Below are 20244 nucleotides of genomic sequence, written 5' to 3' on the forward strand. Positions count from 1 at the left end.
ACACAGCCCGGGCAAGAGAGGCAGCTGCCGTAGGGACCCTCTGCCTCCCAAAGGGTCTGTGCCCCACTTCCTGGGGCCCATTGGGCAAAACTCCTCCCACCTCTGAGGGCTCCTTTACCCCACTGGGGGCACAGTGACTTTGTGGGTCCTGTGTGGCCGGGACAGGGACAGAGGAGAGAGCCACACCTGGGTGGGCTTGGGAGGGCAGAGCAGGCTGGCCCCCGAGGTTGCATGTGCCCTCGCCTACCCTGCCTCTTACGGATCTGTCTGCCAGGAGCCCCTCAATTTGTCCAACACAAACACAGTGAGATGAGCCCCAGGATGGGGAGGGAGCTGGCCTGTCCCTCAGGCTGGCCCCATCAGTAGGGCTTGAGGATGGCTGGCGGCCTCTGCTGGATGGGGGTCTGGGGCCGGGGACTCCAAACATGGCTGCATACTGAAGAATGAACAGACGATGGGTGACGGGCTCCCCTGCACACTCTGGCACCTTCCTCCCCTCTCTCTTCTCCCTGGGACATCCTGGAGAAGCCAGACCCCCCTACAGGCTGGGCCGGGCACCATGTACCCTCCCCTGAGACAGCTCTAGTGTCCGATCTGAAGGTTTGGGTCAAGGGGACGGTCCATGTGACCAGGCCCAGGCCAGCCCAGGGGACACTCAGTGCCTCTCACAGCACAGACTTCCAAGAGCTCTGAAGGTCTTTCCAGACAAGGAATCCCCCACCCTGTCCCCAACCCCACCACTTCTGAGACGGCCCCTGGTGACTTCACGGTGGACATTTGTTCCCTTGTGCACAAGTGGCCTCACCTCCACCTCAGGGCCCTGAAGGGTTGTCTGCAGGACAGAGCCCTGGGGAGCGTGCTCAGCTGCCCGGCTGGGGCTGGGGGTCTGTGCAGTGGGTGGGGAGCACGGCCCACAGCTCCTGGGAACCCTCCTTGGCTCTCAAGCCTCTCCCACTGGGTGCCAAGTTCACACCTGCCCTGTGTGTGTGGGAGGGCTGTGCTCTCACCTGGGGACCCACCTGGCTGGTCTCTCAGCACCCTTTGTCCAGCCGGCCCACGGCACCCTGGGGGGTGGTGACAGGAAGGCAGGACGAAGGAGGGACCGACGGTGTTTTCCCTGGGGCAGAGCAGACCCCCAAGAGGCTTCACTGGGGAGGTTCCCATGGGCCGGCATCAGGGGTCTCCTGGTGAGGACACAGCATCACTCTGTCTGCAGAGAGAGATGAGGGAGGTGAGGTGTGCATACCACGTAGACAGCACTGGGTGTAGATGGCTCTAGGCCAGTTGGACTGTGCTGGGGGGGGTCTGGGGGATCCCCCAAGGGCTGTTTAAGGAGGGAGGGACAGAGTCAAGGCCAGACCCAGTCACCAGACCAGTGACCCCGAAGACCTCCCTGGGCTGGGGGAGTGCTGCCCCAGAGCCGTTGCTGATTTACGGTCCTGGGGAGGACAGAGCTATGCTGCAAAGGCCTCCCTCCCTCCTCTGCCTCCCTGTTGGGGGTCAGCTGGGGTGGGGGTAGGGTGGCTCTCAGCTGGTTTCCAGATGGGCTGTGTGGAGGGGTTCCTGGGGGGACAGACGCCTCAGCAAGGGACCTGTCCGGTATTAGCACCGCCATCTCTGCCCTGTCTCTCCCTCTCTGGGCCTGGTTCTTCTCTGTCTCAGGCCCTGTCTCTGTCACGCACTGCTCCCCTTCCCCACGGTGGCCGGTGGGTGGGGGTGGGAGCGGGTGATTTATCACCAGCCGCCTGTCTTCCATCGGAAACGCTGGGGGTGGGCGCAGACGCTGCGCTGAGCTATGGGCCCCCAGGGCCCTGCCACCCACCCCAATGTTGTTGCTCCGTCTGGGCAGCGGGTGCGGTCCCCCCCACGTGGCCAGAGCCTTGGCCCCCCTGCCCCCGACCTTCCCAGGACCCTCCACCCTGCCTTCAGGCCTCCGCGGTGGGGGACAGCCCGCCCGAGGCCGCCCCTCCCCAGGCTGGACAGGCCCACGCAGGACCCGCGCTCACGCTCAGGCCTCACCCCGGCTGCTTGGAAGGTGGAAAGTGGCGGAGCCTCTTTTCCCGAGTCACTGCCGGGCCCTGGGCCGTCCTGGGGCAGAACCGAGCAGCTCAGGCCCCGCACCGCCCCCCGCCCCAGGTGCACACAGCAGGGGCCCGGTGTTTATGGAGCAAACACCAGTAGGAGGCGGGAGGGGGCACATGGTTGATATCCCCGCGCCAGCGGAAGAGGCCCCTTATCTTCGCAGGTGACAGCCCGTGGGAGCCCAGGGAGCGAGGGGTCCGCGCTCACCCGCCCCGTCTGTCGGCGGCCGCGCGGCGCCTCCTGCCCGTCCCCACGAGGGGCGACCTTCCTGTCCCTCTCAGGGCCGCCCCCGCCAGCCTGGTCGTGTTCCGCCCCCCACTTCCCAGGCCCCCGTGTCCCCATGGACCGAGTCATCTGTCTCCGAAGCCCCCCCCGTCCGCTCTCGCCCCGCCTCGGCGTTTTCCGCAGACCGCGGGCGCCCTCTGGTGCCAGCACAGAGTAGAGCGCCCGAGGGGAGGAAAGCGCCGGGTGCTGGGCCTGGGGAAGGTCACAGCTGTATCCACCATAGGGCCGGCTGGGGCTCGCCACATCCAACCCCTTGGCCACTTACTCACTAGCTGGCTGTGTGCAGGCCCCAGACAAACCTGAGCCCCAGGTGGACCTTGAGGACACAGGCGTGGACAGTGTCCTGAGCCATGTGTAGGGCCAGGTGGGGCTGGGAAGCAAAGGAGGGTGGTGGACATGGCCTGTGGGCAAGGGTCCACCAAGGCTGGCCCTCGTTCTGGGCTGAGGTTCTGGGAGCCCAGGGAAGATGGGTGGGTGGTGGTGTGGTCACAGGGTCCTCCGGCTGCGGGGCAAAGGACTCTGAATCAGGCAGTCCGAGGACTGGAGGTGTGCTGTCTGTGCAGGGCCTTGAGAAGGCCCTCCTCTTGCTCCCATCTGTAAGCACGGTCTGGGGCCACAGAGGGACCAGCTTATCAGTGGGGAGTGCTGTGCACTTCCCCTGCCCCGCAAGGCCATTCAGAGGCGCTGAGCTGGGACCATCCACTTCCCCACACTCCTGAGGCTGGGGCTTCAAGGTCAGCACGTGGAGGGTCAGCTCAGGGTCAGGAGTTGGGATTGGGGGCTCCCAGGCAGCCTGAGAAGGTTACCTGGACAGGCCAGGCTGGTGGCCCCTGAGGTCAGCACCTTGGCACGAGCCTGTCTAGACCACAGAGAACCACCATGAGGGTAGATCTTGCAGGAACCATGGGGCTCAGCTGCCCCTTTGGCCAGTGAGCAGGAAGTTCTTCCTTATGTCTGACCATACTGTGATTCCAGCAGCTTTCGCCATCAGAGGAGCCCCCCTGCTTCCTGAGTTCTGCCCCTCAGGCCCCGGGGCCACCCTCTCATCGAGACACTGGCATCAAGACACTGTGGGCAGTGGGCTTAACCTACTGTGGACCAGTTCCTGCTGTCCCTGCTGAGGCTTTGTCCCACAGCCCGAGGGGCCTCCTTCGCTTAGCTTGGGGTCACCTAGGACTCTAGCCTCTTTTTCCTGAGCCCTGCACTTTCCCCCAGAAGGCCTTAGTGACTTGCAGGTGGGGGAGTCCCAGGGGCCTGTCCCAGCTCTGCTCCCAGAGCAGACACAAAGAAAGCTTTGAGGCCCAGCAGAGAGCTCCCCTCTCGGATTTGGCTTCCTCTTCTGGAAAGTGGGGAGCATACTTGCTCCCTGTACCCTGTTGAGACTGAGTTTGCAGAGTAACTGATGTACCTTGTTGTGACGACTGTTACCTCTGACCTCCACCAGGAGTTCTGGAGGTGCTGGGCCACCCGGGGGGAGAGCAAGGTGGACAGTTCATCTGTATGAAGGGGGCCAGCCCCCTCGACGTGGCGATAAGGCCAGATGAACAACCGGACAGTCGGCTACAGACCACAATGAGCCGGATGCCCTGCACCTGCCCACAAAGGAGGGGGTGGCTCCTGCCTCACGTCTGACCGGCAGCCTCAAGATAGCATCAGCCCTGCAGGAGGGCCATCTGTCTTGTCCCACAAAGGCTGAGACAAAGGCTGTGTCAGCAGCAGCCTCCCCGACCCGGTCAGTGGTGGTCAGTGGTGGCCAGTGAGGGCCGGGGGCCTTCCTGTGCCAAGCAGCTGGGGCCTGAGGCTTCTCTTCTGGGTCCCATTTGGGATCCCAGGAGAATAGTCTCCATTGTTTACAGGGCCAACGGATGGGGGCTACACCCAGGGCAGGAGTGGGACCCTGTCCTAGGCACTGCTCAGGCTGACTGCAATAGAGAGGAAGGCGTCACCTCCTCATTTGGGTGCTGCGTGCCCTACTTAGCAGCTTGTGGCGACCTGGGCACCCCAGGAGGAATCGGAGGGCCTGGCTGCTGAATGCTGGGGGTGGAGGGCAGTGGGAAGCTGGGGAGCCCCTCATTGGTCTAGGTGTCAGAGGGGCCTTTCTGAGGGAGGTGGCAGCGAGGGGGGAACTCATTGGAGGTGCAGGAGACAGACAAGGAATGGTGGTGTGAAAGGAACCGCCTACCAGGCAGAAGAACAGCGTGTGCGAGGGCCTAGCCAGGAGGCAGGGCCAGCGTACACAGCCTGGGGCATGAGGAGGCGGCACTGGAGGGAGATTTGGGGGTGTCTGGAGGGTTCAGGGTGGTGGGGAGCCTGGCTCACTCCAGGACACAATTATTCCAGAGACCCTGCGACCTCTGGCGCCCACTCACACCTGCAGGGCCTTCCAGGCACCCCACTGCCCACAGCTCCATACCCCAGCGGCCGACTTCTCACCCCCGTGGCCCAGGGAGCCCCAGATGGACCAACCTCCCACGCACCACCCTTACCCTGCAGAGGGACCAACCCCAACCCACCCCTGACTGCCCTGAGCACTGTCCACACAGCATGGTCCCCGCACTGGGGACACCTAAGCCCCTAAGCTGTGCTCAGGGTGTCCTCACAGCCCGGCACCACCCAGGGAACCCCTACTCTGAGCATCTTCGGACTGCGAGGCCACACTGCTGTGACCGTCCTCACTGTCCCCATGGTGTCCTCACTGCCCACAATGTCTTCACTGCCCTGTGTCCTCACTGTCCCACCATGTCCTCACTGTCCCACCGTGTCCACACTGTCCCCACTGTGCCCTCACTCTCCCCACCATGTCCACACTGTCCTCACTGTGTCCTGTCCTCACTGTCCCACCGTGTCCACACTGTCCCCACCGTGTCCACACTGCCCTGTGTCCTCACTGTCCCACCATGTCCACACTGTCCCCACTGTGTCCTCACTGTCCCCACTGTGCCCTCACTCTCCCCACCATGTCCACACTGTCCTCACTGTGTCCTCACCATGTCCACACTGTCCAGTATATAGTGTCCTCACTGTTTCACAGGATCCTCATTGCCCTGTATCCTCACTGTCCCCACTGTGTCCACACTGTCCCCATGCTGTCCTCACTGCCCCACCATATCCTCACTTGGAGTGTTTTCTATGCCTTCCCGCGTGATCTCCCCAAGTCTGGCAAGGGAGAGTTCACACACTGACCCTTGTTTGCCCCCAGGCCAGTTTGGGTACCTGTGAAGATGTGACTGTGTCCCCTTGAACCGCCCCCTGGACACTTTCTGGTGCTTTTTGAAGGGAATTTCCAGGTCAGTGGTGCAGAGACCGGCCACATCAGTAGGAGAACGGTTTATTCAGCACCAGCGTTTGGGAGAGGGATTCGGCAGGGGGGCTGCACTTCACCCCCCTGCACCTCCTAAGCCTGCAGGGCGCGGGCGCCCGTCCTGCGAAGAAGCAGGACGGGCGGCAGTTCTATCAGACGTGGATCCGGTCCTGCGGGCCCGCGCGGTCTAGGAGAGTGGGCGGCGGCAGAGGCCGAGGAGGGTCCAGGTTGGGGCGAGGGCTTCTTCGGCAGGGTCCCGTCGAGTCTGCAGGCCTGAGTTGCTCAGCGCCAGTTCGCTCCTCTCAGGACGCGCCGGCTCCTGCGGGCTCCGCCACCAGCGGGGCGGTGAGCGACAGCCGGTACACGGCGCGGGCGCAGGCGCGCAGCCTCCGCAGGCGGCACAGCAGCAGCGCCAGCAGCAGCGCGTGCAGCAGCCCGAGCCCGAGAAGCGCGAACTGCGCCGCCAGCACCCCCCAGCAGAGCGGACCCGGCGCGCAGGCCGCGCGCAGCTCGTCCTCGGCCAGGTAGGGCAGCAGGCGGCCGCGCAGCGCAGGAGGCTCAGCGCAGCGCAGGTCGCGGTAGGGCGCGCGCTCGGGGCGGCCGGCCAGCCAGGCGCGCAGCGGCACCAGGTGGCAGTCGCAGCGCCAGGGGTTGGCGCTCAGGTGCGCGGCGCGCAGCGCGGGCAGCGCGTCCAGCAGCCCCGGCGGTAGCGCCGTCAGGTTGTTACCCGTCAGCACCAGTTCGGTGGTGCCCGGAGGAAAGGCGGCCGGCAGCGAGGCCCACGTCAGCCCGCGCCGCCCGCAGTCCACGATCGTCCCTGCGCAGCTACAGGGCGCGGGGCAGCCCGCGGCCAGGCGGCTCGGCGGCGCTAGCAGCAGGAGCAGTAAGCTCAGCGCCCCGTGCGACCCTGGAAGGGAAGCGCGCGGTGAGCCAGGCGGCCGGCGGCGCACCTGGGCGGCGTCCCTGTGCACCCAGAGCGCTAGGCCCGGCTCCATCCAGCTCCCGAGGCCCGCGGCCACCTTAGCCTGCAAGCCTCTCCACCCTGACCACCCGCGCGCCATGTGGAAGTCCCCTCTAAGGCTGACCCAGGTATCTCCCTGCTGCAACCCAAACGACCAGAGCGTCTCCCAACCTGGGTCTGCACAAGGAGCCCCACCGGACCCAGACTCACCGGAGCCCATGACGAGAGGACGGCGGCACGGCTGGCTCTGGTGCGGGAGGCGTTAGGGGGAGAGCCGGGCGATAAAGCCGCCTGCCCCTACCAGGCCCCGGCGCGCCCGCCGCCCAGACCACAGTGCTGTAGCCCGGCCAGAAATAACCCCGAGGCCGCGTGGACGGGCGCTGCAACAGCAGATAGCGCGCTATCGCCATAGCCCTCAGGCCCCAGGGCTTCCGCTCCCACCCTCTCCCAGGGGCGCACGGAGCACTCAGACACCCGCTGCGACGTTCACCAATATTGTTCTCCTGTCACCAGGACAGGACGCAGCATTCACAACTAAACAAAACGGAGCAAAGAGTGTGTGGAGGGGAGGGGTCATGCGGGGGTGGAGGAGTCCGGGAGGCCCCGGGCTGGGGGCGACGACGCGGCAGTGCTTCTGGGGAGACCTCGAAGTGCGGGCAGGGCGCAGCCGTCCAGGCACAGGAAGTTGCCGGGGGATGGCCTACCGCCCCCTGCCCTTGGAGCCGTCCAGGTCCGGCAGGGACTATGGGGAAGGGGCACAGGCCCCTGGGCGGGCACAGGCTTCCCATCCTGTCCTCCTCGCCCCCAGCCTCAGCCTCCGGAGGGTTCCCATTCGCTGCAGCCGTCCGACCCCGCCCGCTCCGCGTGAGTGAGGAGGTCAGGAAGGACCGGGCCACCTCGGCACAAAGTGGGGTCCCAGCTTACGCCGGGTGGCCCGCGGGAGCAGGCCCAGCATGGCTCCCTAGTCCGCTCTGCAGGACTGGGGGATCCGTTCCCCTCTTTGGCGGTTTGTGTGCCTGCCTGAGTGGGGCCTGAAGTCTGGGTACTCTGACATTCTGGGAGGAGGAGGGGACATCTCAGAAGTCGCACCCAACTTGATTCCTGATCCCCCAAGGCCAGGGGGGCCCAGCTGGGCAGGGGCTATTGTCCAGGCCCCTCGGGAGCAGATACCAATGACCTGGGAGGGGTTGATGCTTAGAATAAATTAGGGTCAGCAGGGGCTGTGACCCCGTGTCTCCAGGTTGGGAACAGTCCCATCTGGGCCACTCTAGGTTTAGGGTTGGGTCCAAGTCAGACCAAGAACCAGGTGAATCCAGGATCGAGTCCAGGCCTGCCGGGCTCCAGGGGTAGGAGGGGCCATCCTGAGACGGTGGTAGATCCCTGGTGATGCGGGGCTGGGGTGGGGTCACTGGTCCTGCATTTGCTGCTTCATCTTCTGCAGCATTTCCTGCATGCGCCTCAGCTGGGGGTGGGGACAGCGGAGAAAGGGGTGAGAAAGGACAGGAGGCCTGGCCCCGCTCCACCCACCCTGATGCCCCACCCCTCCCCCACCCCTCCAACCTCCTCATCCTTCATCCTGATGAGCTTCTCAGTCTCCGCGTCTGGAGTGGGCAGTGGCAGGATGGGGATGGGGCTCTCCATGCGGCTGTCCTGGGTCAGTTTGCTGTGGGGCAGGATGGGAGGCTCGGTGGCTGGTGGGCTGGGGGATGCCTGGCCTACCCCTGCCACTGCCAAGGCCCCGCCCTCCAGGGTTCTCACACCCCTGGGCTGGGGGTTGATTTGGGGGTTGGGGCAGGGTTCAGGTGTGGACGGGCAGCAGGGATGGCAGGGCCAGGAGGGGTGAGGGGGCACCTGGTCATCTGCTGGATGCAGTGTGCACGGTAGTTCTCGTAGTGCACATCGCACGTCACGTCCTTGAGGTCGTGCATGTGCGTGCGGATGAGCATGTTGCGCAGCTTCACGAAGTCGCAGTGCGCCTGGTTCTCCACTGTGGCAGGAGCAGGCGGTGGGTGGGCGCTGGCCCGGGCAGCTTTCCCACCCCACGCCCCATGCCCTAAGCCTCAACTCACCTTCCACGATCCCCCAGGGGTACAGTCGCCCCCGGACCCGCTGCCCCTTGGCCTCCACCACCGTGTTGCTGCCTATGACGGCGAAGGGCGCGCTCTCCTGGGGGAGTGGGGAAGGGCTCAGCCCGGTTAGCGCACTCGCAGGGTCAGTGGTTGGAGAGGGGCATAGGTGCTCAGCACCGGCCCCTCCAGCGTCACCATCACCCACCTCTCCCCAAAGGGATCCTGGCCTCTCTGCTGCCAGCTGAAGCCAGAGCCCGTGCAGCTTAAACCCCTAGGGCCTCTGCCAGGCTGTGCCCAGCCAGGCATGCTCCCCCCCTGCCCTCCTCCCCGCACCAAGAACCACCCTGTCCAGCTACCTCCCCTTTTCACCAGGGCCGAGCCCATACATTCTGGTACTGATGGCCCTGCTGGCACTCTGTTCCTGCCTTGATGGCCACCTGCCCCTGGCTTAGTCTCCATCATCACCATCTAGCTGCTGAGGCACCCAAAGCCACCACCCTGGGAGCTCAGAATTCTAGGTGGGAGCCAGGGCCTGCCACAGCCCTGTGGCCACTGGGCAGGGCCCTTCTGTTGGTGACCCATGGGAAGAGGATCACCTTTGGATCCGAGCAAGTGCCCCATGACTCACTAAACACCTACATGGGGCCAAATGACCCACCACAAGCCAGCGGGGAACATGGGTGCCCCTCACCCTGTAGCCCTAGCATAGGTCCTCTACTCCCAACAAATGACCCCTGTTCCCAGCCAGGTCTGACCTGGGTGCTTGGCCCTCCTCTGGCCTGTGTGAAGAGGACAAGGCCCTCTAGCCTCTGGTTCTCTGACCCTGCCACCTCCGTCACTCTGTCCCCACCAGACTGCATGGCTACCTTCAGTTCCCGGTCCTGCTGCTTGAAGTCCTCATCCTCATCAGAGTCACACTCGGGGAACTGGTACACATGGATCCCGAACTTGTCAATCTCCTCGCGGATCTGCAGTGGGGCAAGGGCTGTCAGGTTTGGGGCCGGCCAGGTCCACCTGGTCCTCTGGGCCTCAGAGTCCTGGGCCAGGCCCCTCTGCCCCAGGAGGCTCACCCGCTCCTTCAGCTTCCGGATCTCACTGGGGATGAGACAGTCAGCTTTGGCGATGAGAGGCACGATGTTCACCTTCTCGTGCAATGCCTTCATGAAACCCACGTCCACCGGCCGCAGCCTGCAGAGGGCAGCCAGGGCACAGGCGTGGTGAGAGAGCGGTGAGACTGGGGGCGGCACAGGCGGATACACTGCAAGTGGCCCCCCGAGCCCAGCCCCGTGCCCGCCACGCACCCATGCCCAAAGGGGGAGATGAAGTACAGGCAGCAGTGCACACGGTTGTCTTGGATGTTCTTGCGGTTGAGGCCGCTTTCATCGCGGAAGTACTGCTCAAACTGCTGGTCCACATAGTCAGTGATGGGCTTCCAGCTGGGGGCGGGAGAGAGCATGAGGCCAGGCTGCCAGGGCTGCCCTCGGGCACGTTCCCAGGCAGGCTGTGCTCACCACTCGGAGTTGTTGACTGCATCCCCAAAACCCGGCGTGTCCACGATGGTGAGCTTCAGCTTGACGCCCTTCTCCTCGATGTCCACCGTGTGCTTCAGGATCTCTACCGTCTGGGTGATGCGCTCTGCAGGGCGGGGGGCATGTTTGGAGGGGCCTCCCCACCCCCACCTCCCACCCCTTGTCCCCATTCATCCTGGTGCCTTGGCCCTGGTCCCAGGGGACCCACATCGTGAGAGGAGAACTGCAGGGGCTGGACCTGGAAGGGGGCCCTTCGAGGGGTCCCGAGGCAAGAGTCTGGGGATCAGCGCCTGGGCTGCGGGGGGGCCACTCACCCTCGGCACTGAGCAGCTTCCGATCCTTATACAAGTCAGTCAGGAAGAGGCTGTGGACCAGTGTGGATTTCCCCAGGCCCGACTCACCTGCGCACAGGTACAGTGAAGAGCTGGCTTAGGTCTGGGGCCCTCATGACTTAGCCTGGCTGGCCAGCAGCCCCAGCCACCACACCCAGGGGCCCGGCCCACTTACCAGCCACCATGAGTGTGAAGTCGAAGCCCTTCTTCACCGACTTTCGGTGCACCTGGTTGGGCAGTGTGGCAAAGCCCACGTACTGCTTGTCGATGTCCTGGGGGAGGAGTGGACAATCAGGGCTACACTGGGCTTCCTCCTGCAGCCCAGTGCCCTGTCTCCTACCCAGCTCAGGATGCAGAGACAGCAGAGAGCACAGTCCCAAGGGTGGGTCACTGGCAGAAGTGGGGCGAGGGCGAGGGCCCGTGTGCAAAGGCGGGGAGGTGGGAAGGCAGGAGGGTGGCAGGAGAAGGCATTCTTGCCCCAGCCTCAGCAAGGGCTCTGCAGGGACCAGAGACTGTGTGTGTGGCGGGGTGGGGGGGTGGAGATGCCGGGCAGCGGCAGGCACAAGCCTGTCCTTCCTCCTAGGGCAGAAGGCAGCAGGGCTGAGACCCCTCAGACATACCCAAGGCCCTATGGGCGGGAGAAGCCCGGGGCCTGGACACTCACTCCTCGGCAGAATATCAGGGGTGGGAGGCCCTGTCGTCTGGCCCCAATCCAGCCGCGGGGGTGGCCGCAGTAGCGGCGCGGAGCAGGGGCTATTTATAGACCTCGGTGCCGAGCCTCCCCCCGCCTGCTGGCCTGGGCGCCCACCCCAAACGAACCCCGGCCCTGCCAGCCCCTACCACGTCCCGGCCGAGTGGACGCACCCGCACCGCCCCCCCATTGTACCCCCTCTCCACGCACACACCTTGAGCCGCCGCTGGGCCTGGGTCCGTGGCGAGAGCAGCTGCTCCACCAGGCGGTCCTGGGGCGCTGCCAGCGAGTTCATGGCGGCGACCCCCGCGACCCTGCTGGCCGCGATCGGACCCCAGACTCTGTCAGCCGGACGGCCGGGTGATCGCGAGGGACTTATACGCGGTACTGCCCTTAAGCCGCGTTCTCGGCCCCGTTTGGCGGACACAGGAACTGAGGCTTGGAGAGGGGACGTCGCCTATCCGGGGAGCCACCGACCCCGGAGGCCGCCCGAGCCATCCCCCTGCCCGTGCGGACCCACCCCGAACTGTGGCGGCGTGGCAGCCTCAGGCCGGCCCGGCTCCCGCACCCGGCCCGGAGGCGGGGCCACGCGGGCGCCCGCGGGGCTCGCGGCGGGGAGCGGCGGAGACGGCCCCGCCCGCCGTCGCCGGGAAACAGTCGCCTAGAAATTGGGCCGCGGGCGGAGCCACCGAGAGCAGCCGCGGAGGGCAGGGCCGAGCAGAGGCGCGGGCGGGCCGCGGCGCCGCGTGGGCCCGGAGCCTCGCCGCGCACCCGCAGCCTCGGGCCTGGCGTCTGGGCGGTCGGGCCGCGCACGCGGCGGGAGGGGGCGCCCGGGTTGCGGCGGGTCGCGGGGTCAGTGGCTGCCGGGTGTCCCGCCCCCTGAGATGCGGCGCCGCTTCCGCCCGCCAGAGGGCGCCGGAGGACGCTCCCGGGACCCACGCGCGACCCGCGGGAGCCGGCCCCATTAACGCCGGTCTCTGCTTGCGGACTCGCCCGAAAGCCTCCTGGCGGTGTCTGGCAGCCCTCAACTGCCCACGGGCTCGCCTCACCCTGCATGCTCCTGTCCCCGCCCACGCTCGGGGGGGGCTGACATCCCCAGTGCGCGCGTGCGTGTGTGTGTGCGCGCGCGCGCGTGTTGGGAGGATTTTTTCCTTTGTGGCGCCCCAAGACATGCGGGGAACAGGAAGTGGGCAGAGCCCACCTCTCTCTGGCAGTCCAGACTGCCACCCCCAGGAGTGGTTTAAAGGGTAGCAGAAAGGGAGAGACGGGGTGAGGGCAGCCCAAGTAATGGGCACCCCCCAAACTTGGAAGCCCCAGCCAGCCCACCAAAAAGCGCCACCCACCCATATGCTGCCTCCGTGGCCCCCAGATGTCCCCTCCGTTGGGGTGGTGGTGTTGGGGGTGGGATGGGGAGGGTGGAGTGGGACCTGTCCCCCACCAGCTCCAGTGAATACTCCCTTGTCTTCTGAATTTCCCCACCCACTGTGACCCACAGAACTGGGTTCAGGGGACTGTATAGCTCCTGCCAGCTGGGGCTCACTCCTGTGCGGCCACCCCAGGGAGCACAGGAGTCTCCTGAGTGGAGAAACCATTCTCTGTGGGCCACCAAATCCTTCCTCACTCCCTGTCTCCAGGACCCCACCAGAATCCCAATAAACTAGCAGCAGAAAAGGGGCCCTGGAAAGGCTCCAAGACTGGCTGGGGTGTCTTGGTAGGGAGCAGAGCCCCTACCTCTCCCCATGCAGGCTGAGGGACCTCCACCCTGTCTAGGCCCTGGTCCTGCTGTGGGGCCAGGAGGCTGCTGGCACATGGGGACAAGGAGCAGGTCTATAGCTGGGAACAGGAGATTCTTTCATTGTAGGACAGAGGGGCAGCCCCAGCCCCCCCCAGCCCATCCCCCAGCCCTTGCTCCCAGAAAGCCTCCTCACTGGTCCCAGCCCACTACGGTCCTCACCTGCAGGAAGCCTCTGGTCTGAGTACCACCCAACGTCTACCCGTGGGTCTACTGTGGACCCAGCCCTCAGCCCAGCACACACCCAGACAGGCTGGCATCTCAGGTCTATAGCATCTCCAGGAAGATAGACAGTGCCGGGCCTGGGCCTCAGGCTGGGAGGTGTCTAATGGAGCTTGTGGCTGGCAGGCTACCTCAGTTTCCCCATTTTGGTAAGGCACAGCCTCTGGGGAGGCCCAGCTCAGGAGGGCAAGAGTCTCATTCCCAGCTCCCAACCCCCCTGCCCATCACCCAACCAGGCCCAATGGGGCTGTGGATTCCCTGGGGGAGCCCCCAGGAAGGGGCCCCACCACCCCTTTTCTCTGGTCCCTGAGGCACAACAAACACTCCTCAGGGTTTCCTGAGCCATATGACAGAGCCTCGCCCACCCCCTCCCGTGCCTGAGACTCTCGAGGCATTTCCATTCTTAGAATCCCCAGAGTCAGCTCTGGAAGCAGCAGCCAGAGCCGAAAGAGCCCCATCACTGTCTGAGAGGAGGTAGGGGGCACAGAGGACTGACAGAGCACCCCCCACTGCCTTTCCACCCCCTTTTGCAGAGTGAAAAGACGGTTTGGACAGGCTGAGGCCCAACAAAAACCACCACCATCACCAACAGTGGGACCAGTGAAGCTCCAAGTACTCCCAGCTCCCTTGGCACGCAATGGCCACCCCAAACACCTGGCCCTAGTCCTGTTCCCACCCCCTCCTCACAGTGCCCTCTCCCTCTGGGCCTGGGGGCAGGGGATGGGGTGAGGCTGACTCCTAGCCAACCTCAAAGAACAGACAGACACAGGCCCCGGGGGAGGCACACCTCAGCAGGAGGGGGTCCCCATCCCTGCAGCAATGGGCAAGAGAACCCAGTTGGTACTGAGCAGCAGACCCCCAGCCCAGTGCTTTGGAGTGCCCTCGGGCCAAGCTGGGAGCGCCACAGGCCCAGGAGAAGCCATGGGGACTGGTCTCCCAGCCTCTGGCTCCTTTCTTCTCCCTTAAACAATAGCCTGGCATGTGTGTCCCTGCATCTTGGGCTTTGTCTGACCTGCTTCGATGGGGAGGCAGCTCCCAGGCTGGCCCCCAGAGGAACCCCTCCCAATGAGCCTCACCCATCCCCAGCAGGGCGCGTCCCTTCCAGGAGAGGGCACCGGGCAGTCAGTGACTCTCCAGCTCTCCCTCTCCTGCCCTACCTGCTGCACCCTGAGCTGGGATTCCAGGGTACTGCCCAGCATCTGTAGCTGCTGTGAACCCCCATCCCTGATGGGGGCTGCCAAGGCCACCCTCATCCCAGAATTGGGCCCTTCCTTTCTTCTCCAAACATGGCTGAGCTCCAGCTAGAAAGGCCACTAGCAGGGCAACCCCAGAGTCCCCAGCCCACCTGGTTACCAACCCCCACCCCACCCTCAGAGTCTCACGGCTTTGTGAACCCTGAGCTCATCTGGGTTTTCAGCGTGGGTGCCCAGGCCTGCCTCCCGTGGAGTCCTGTATTCCTGGAGGGTGGGGACCAGGCCAGCCCTTTTGGGAAGCCACAGCCTATATGTACCCACTGGGTGCGAGGCCCAGAGCTGAGCACCAAGATGACTCAGATCGGGCCTTGGAGGCTCCCAGGCTGGGGAAGAGGCCCAGCCACAAAGCAGTACACTGAAATTTGTGTCTGTGGGTGGGAGGGCCGGGGCATGAAGGTGCAGGGGAGTGGGGTGGGGTGGCCAAAGGCTGCCCTGTGGGGCTGCTGAGGGGCTGTGCGCTAGCTGAGTCCCTTCCTCCCTCCCAACCCCTGCCTGTGGCCTGCCACGACCATGGCCTCACCCAGGACCCCAGGCACATGGCCTACAGGCCAGGTCAGCTAGGAGGTGCTGGCGCTGGACCAGTGGGAGGGAGCGCTTGGCCCATCCCCCCATGCTGGGGTGGGGCGCACGGCTCCTGCTGCGAGGGTGAGGGTCCAGGGCCCCCCAACCCATCCCTCACCCTGCAGCCCCAGAAGTCCTAGCACTGCCCCCTGACAATCGACGGACTGGGCTGGATGACGGCCGGCGGGGGCGGGGTCGCGCCTGGCCAGCGGCTTTGGTGCCACAATGGGTGACAGCCAGCCGGGTCTGGCTGCAGGCTGAGCGGCGGCGCGCACGTACCTGCTTATCCTCTGCGGGGTCGAGGTCGAGTCGCGGTCCGGGTCCAGGTCCGGGCGGGTCCCGGCCGGCGGGCGGGGGAGAGACGGAGAGACATCGTGAGAGGCGGGCGGGCAGCGGGGACAAAGGCGCGCGCGGGCACGCGGGCGGGCGCCGGGCTCACCTGGGGTCGCCAGCTTGCTCTTGTACCGCAGGCCTGTGCTCATGGTGGCCGCCGGCGAGAGACGTGCGGCGGCGAGCGCGCGGGCGGGGCGCGACGACGAACGGCGGAGGCCGGGGCCGGGCTGCGGGGTGACCGGCCCCTCCGTGCCGCCGCCGCCTGCCCCGCCCGCCCGTCCGCCAGCCAATCGGCGCCCGCCGCGCCCACGCGCGACCCGGCGCGGCCGGTGGGGGCGGGGACCCAGGCGCCCCCCCCCGCCCACGGCCCCCGCGCCGCCCGCCTCCGGGCGACGCCCTCGCCTCCTGCAACCTGGCCGCGCCCCTGCCCTGCCCCGGACCCTGGTCTGTGCCGGGCCTCGGACCATTCGTCGTGGGCGCTTCTGCGGAGCCCGCCCCTGGCTTTCTATGGCCCCGCTGCGCGCTCCGGCCCATTCCGCCGAGGCCGGCGGACCCCTCCTCACTCCATCACGGTGGACTTGGGAGTCCTCCTGGCTAGGGCAGGAAAGGCCACGGCCCTGCGCAGAAGGCCGCGCCCAGCTACCCTGCCGCCGCCCGCCTGGTGCTGTGCACACCTGCTCTGGAAGCAGACACACCTGGGCAGCTGCAGGGCACACGCCTTGGGCAGCTGTCCGGCCTCTCTTTTCCTGGGCTGTAAAATGGGATTATTTGTGAACAGTAACTGGGCTTGAGGGTGAGACAGGACTGGCCCTGCCCCCTCCCTCTGCCCTTCCCCCACTTCTCTGCAGACCCACAGGAGTCCCTCCTGGCTTGTGTACCTATCACAGTCCCAGGTGCCCTCGGCCTGGACATCCCCAGAGTGTCTCCAGGTGGCACATCTGAAGCCTTTGACTCCTCAGAAAGGGAGTATCAAGCCTGTGGTCACCACCTCCCCAGGAAAGGGCCCCTTGGAGGGAGCATGCCTGCTGCACCCAGGTGGTACCCCTGGACAGCCGGGAAACACACCTCTACTCCCCACCCTTCTTGTGCCTGTTGGTCCCTGGGCGAAGGGTGAGGGGTGCTGCTAGGGCTCCTCCATCTCTGAGTCACCAGCACCCAGCACAGAGCTGTTTGCTCAGTAAATGAGAGAGTCCAGAGTCTTCACTCTGCCACATTCTGTGGCCAAAGCCCAGCCCTCTCTACTATGAGCCTCCAGTCCAGAGCTGTGACCAGGGCAGGGACACTTCAGCATCCCACCCCCTTATCCAAAGCCTCAGGCCCAGATGTGTTTGGAATTCAGACTTTTTCATATATAGCCTATGTTACGTGGCACCCCTCTTGGGTGGGGACTGCTGGAGCTGCTTGTCGTAATCAAGCACGTAAATATTTTTGTAGGGAAACAGAGGACTCTCTGTACAAACTGGGATAAATAAAGACCACGACAAATGGCTACACAGGTCCAGCTTGGCCACTGAGCTTTGAAAACATTTAGGTTTCAGAGCTTTGGGGAATTTGGAATTGTAATAAAGAAATGGGGGAGGCGGGATGCTCACGGGGCCAGGCAGGGTTTCTGAGCATCAGTCTGGGGGCTCGGTAGAAATCCCATCTCAGAAGGCCTGGCTTTGCAAAATGGTTCAGCTGGTCAGTGAAAAACGGTGCTTGGATATTTAGCACATCCTGACCCACGCGAGCCTGTACACAGGGGGATAAAGAAGGAGAGACAGGAACCCTGTCCTCCATGGGGCCAGCAAGCCCTGGCCAGTGCGGGCCCTCCCTGGGGAGGGTGGCTCCAGGCAGCCTCGGGTCAGGGGTTTGAACTTGGCCGTGAGGGATGTGTACAGCAGGTCAAGTGCGTAGCCTGGACAAAGGGTGGGAGGTGCACATTCGTAAGAGTAATAGATTTTAAGACGACTCTGGAGATGGGAGATGAATAAAGGTGAGGTGTTCCACATACACGTGATTTTTATTTTTATTAAGGCAAGCGTATCCCAAAGATTATCTGCAGAAGTGCAGATGAATTAGAGACCAGCGTTTCGTGGCGAGCCAGTGTGGACTTCGTGTGATCTATAGGACTGGGAGCAGCTCCCTGGAATGGCGAAGGCAAGGACGGCCCTGGGTCAGCGCCTAGTGCAAAATGCCCAAAGGGGCTGGAGGCTGGAGACTGGAAGGAGGAGGCCCGGTCTGCTCCCTTCCCTCGGAACTGTGCTCACCTGCAGCTGTGAGCCTGGGGACAGCCTGAATCCCTCCACAGACCCACCAAGGCCGTGCCCTGTCTAGCTAGGAGACCCCCTGGCTGGCAGCACCCATGGCTCTGCCGGCAAAGTATCCACATGAGATGTTTCTGAAGTCAGGAAAACGGGCCAGCAGGGCCGAGGTCAGCAGATCTGTAGAACGTGTCCCCAGTTCTGCCAGGTGAAGCTCTCAGACTCTGGCTGATGTCCTGGGGGCCAACGGTGCAGGCAAAACCCCTGGGAGGGTCCTGTCCGTCAAAATGCCCAAGCTCTGGGTCTGTGTGTGATGTCAGGGAGGGGCAGGGGCTGCGGGGCAGTGGTCTGGACACACACACACATACCTCTTCTCAGCGCCAGGCTTGGAGGAAAACTGCCTGCCCAAGTGGGTGTTTGCTGGCTGTGGTACAAGGAGAAGTAAATAAAACACTCCTGTGTGAAAAAAAAATGCTATTTTTTAATTCATAAGGAAAAGAAGTTAATGAATAAAAAAATAAACTACACCCAGAAAAATCTGTTCAACCAAGTTGGGCTACAAATAGCTTGACACTTTTCGGAAAAAAACCTCTTTTAGTTAAGAAATTCTCAAGAGGCCGCCTTTAAAACGCTGGGATGGGGACGAGGAAGGTGCAAGTGGGGAAGTGGCCACAGAGACAGTGACAGAAAAACAAAACTCCTGTCATCTGTGCTCAGGAGCAGGTGATGTGGGTAGCCTTGACCTGTGCCCGATAGGGGTGTCTTTGTGCCCAGAGTAGGAGCAGGAAGCGGAGGTCAGAGCATGGCGACGTTTCCGAGAAAACGGCTGAGACTAGAACCCAGGACCAGCAAGCCCAGGCCTCATTTCTGCAATGAGGTGTGACCTGGTCCCAACCGGCCAGGGCCCTGCCCCGCTCGGGCAGCTCATCAGAGCTTGAGCTCACATCTCTTCTGCTTCCCGAATCCCCCGTCAACATGATGGGGCCCTGACAGCCCTCCTCACCTACCTGTGTCCACTGTGGGTGTTGTTCCCATGCCCCATCCCTGCTGTCCCCAGTGCCCTCGCCCAGCCAGCTCTATGGGATTCGAGCTGATCCCTGGCACTTGGGGGCTCCGAAGCAGGAGGTTTGTCCTGGTGCCAGTGCACCCTTCCCTAGCCCCCCACCCAGGAGCACCCTTCCTAGCCTCTGCTGGTCCACGGTGCCCTCCTTTCCGCAGGATGCGGCCCAGTGGGCTCCCAGCACTCAGCCCCATCTGGCACCCTGGAAAGCTCAACAGCGCCAGTTCATACTGGCGGTGGCACAGACACCTGGGCCTGGAGTCCCAGGGCAGGTGGGGTCTGGGCGGCTGCACACTTGCATTCCCAATCCTGGACCCTCTGGCCGCCTGCTCGGCCCGGCTGAGGGGGCTGTGTGGGGACCTCCCAGAAGACAGTGGCTGTCTCCAAGCACAAGGAGAAATGTGTGCACAGTGAGGGGACTGTTGGAGAATACTTCCCTTGATTTCCTTGTCAGAAGAACGCAAGGGGTCACAGCACAAACTGGTCCTCGTTACCAGTGGGAAGACAGGCCTGTTGAAAGCGCACGGAATACGCAGCAGCTGCCCCTGCCAAGAGGGTGCTGCCTGGCCCCAGTTAAAGCAGCCTGTGTCTTGCAGGGGTGGACAGAGCGGGTTCCCAGGGAGCTGAGCCTCGCTCCACACCACTGCCCGACTCCCTGGGCAGCTGGAGCAAGTGCCACAAAGGGCGACTGTGCTCCGTGCCAGCGAGCCAGCCTGGGACCCAGAGCGGCAGGGGTCTCTGAGGTGGGGGTGGGGGCTGCAGCCACATCTGATGAGACTTCAGAGTCCCCTGAGGGCTCTGGGATGGTGCATGGGAGACGTCACAGAGAGCAGCCCAGGGTAGGGGCCCTGAGCGCAGTATGACTCAGTTGGGAAGAGCGATGTGACCATGTGCTCCCGGGGTGGGGGCCCCCCAAAGGGATGCTGCCCATGGTTCACACACAGGGCTGACAGAACCTTCCCCAAGGGTCCCGGCAGGCTCTCTGTCCTTGCTGCAGCTCTGTGGTTTCATGAAAAGCCCGAGGTGGAAGAATAGAAAATGAATGAGATGTGAAATGGCACCAGGGTCGAGAGTCTCCTAGAGGCATCGAGGCGCTAAAAACATCCCATGGGAACACACGCCTGCGGAAAGCAGAGAGCAGGCCGGAGCACCAAGACCCAGATCCTGCGGCTCAACCCACCCTGTCCACCCTCCTCCTTCCATCACGGGCCAAGTGCTGGGGCTCCCAGGGCTGTATTCGGCTCCCACAGCACCCTACCTCCTGGCCAGGCCAGAGACAGATCTGCAGACCCCTCTGGAGTGAACCAGACTCGGCGGGCCGTCTACGGGGCAGGACACCCTGGCACCACCAGGGAGGGTGCAGTCGGCCCCGGCACTGAGTGCAAACGCATGGCCTGTCACACACTCAGGCTCCCACAGGGGAGGTGGCTGCCAGGGCCCTCCTCTCGGGCATCCATTGCCTGGTTTCCAAGGTACCTGGGTGGGGGAAGGACTCCAGGTCTCAGCTCATTCCTCACCAATGTCTCCTCC

The 20244-nt window shown here is 64.2% G+C and overlaps 2 protein-coding genes across 2 annotated transcripts; both read right to left on the reverse strand.

Annotated features, from left to right (window-relative positions):
- Nucleotides 1-5970: 5970 nt before the first annotated feature.
- On the reverse strand, nucleotides 5971-7218 carry GP1BB (glycoprotein Ib (platelet), beta polypeptide). The gene is given in 6 exon segments (XM_012654949.1): nucleotides 5971-6648; nucleotides 6650-6717; nucleotides 6720-6830; nucleotides 6833-6998; nucleotides 7001-7056; nucleotides 7059-7218. Coding segments are annotated over 6 exon segments (1227 nt in total). The 5' UTR covers nucleotides 7207-7218.
- Nucleotides 7219-8021: 803 nt separating this feature from the next.
- SEPT5 (septin 5) lies at nucleotides 8022-15667 on the reverse strand. The gene is made up of 12 exons (XM_012654994.1): nucleotides 15518-15667; nucleotides 15358-15368; nucleotides 10735-10831; nucleotides 10542-10628; nucleotides 10210-10333; nucleotides 10000-10134; nucleotides 9769-9886; nucleotides 9565-9666; nucleotides 8699-8795; nucleotides 8481-8616; nucleotides 8190-8292; nucleotides 8022-8091 (listed from the first exon to the last, which is right to left on the reverse strand). The coding sequence occupies exons 1-12, from the start codon at nucleotides 15558-15560 to the stop codon at nucleotides 8035-8037; spliced, it is 1110 nt and encodes a 369-aa protein (XP_012510448.1). The 5' UTR covers nucleotides 15561-15667; the 3' UTR covers nucleotides 8022-8034.
- Between the last annotated feature and the right edge of the window lie 4577 nt (nucleotides 15668-20244).

This window comes from Propithecus coquereli, unplaced genomic scaffold (assembly GCF_000956105.1).
Source record: "Propithecus coquereli isolate 6110/MARCELLA unplaced genomic scaffold, Pcoq_1.0 Scaffold456, whole genome shotgun sequence".
Classification (NCBI taxonomy): Eukaryota; Metazoa; Chordata; class Mammalia; order Primates; family Indriidae; genus Propithecus; species Propithecus coquereli.

Excerpts from the sequence above, each read along its gene's own strand:
- SEPT5 (XM_012654994.1), bottom strand. The coding sequence starts at position 15,560 with ATGAGCACAGGCCTGCGGTACAAGAGCAAGCTGGCGACCCCAG. Across the intron at positions 8,617-8,698 it reads CCCCTGGGGGATCGTGGAAG|TGGAGAACCAGGCGCACTGC; the intron begins GTGAGTTGAGGC and ends CTCCTGCCACAG. Across the intron at positions 8,092-8,189 it reads TCAGGATGAAGGATGAGGAG|CTGAGGCGCATGCAGGAAAT; the intron begins GTTGGAGGGGTG and ends CCCCACCCCCAG.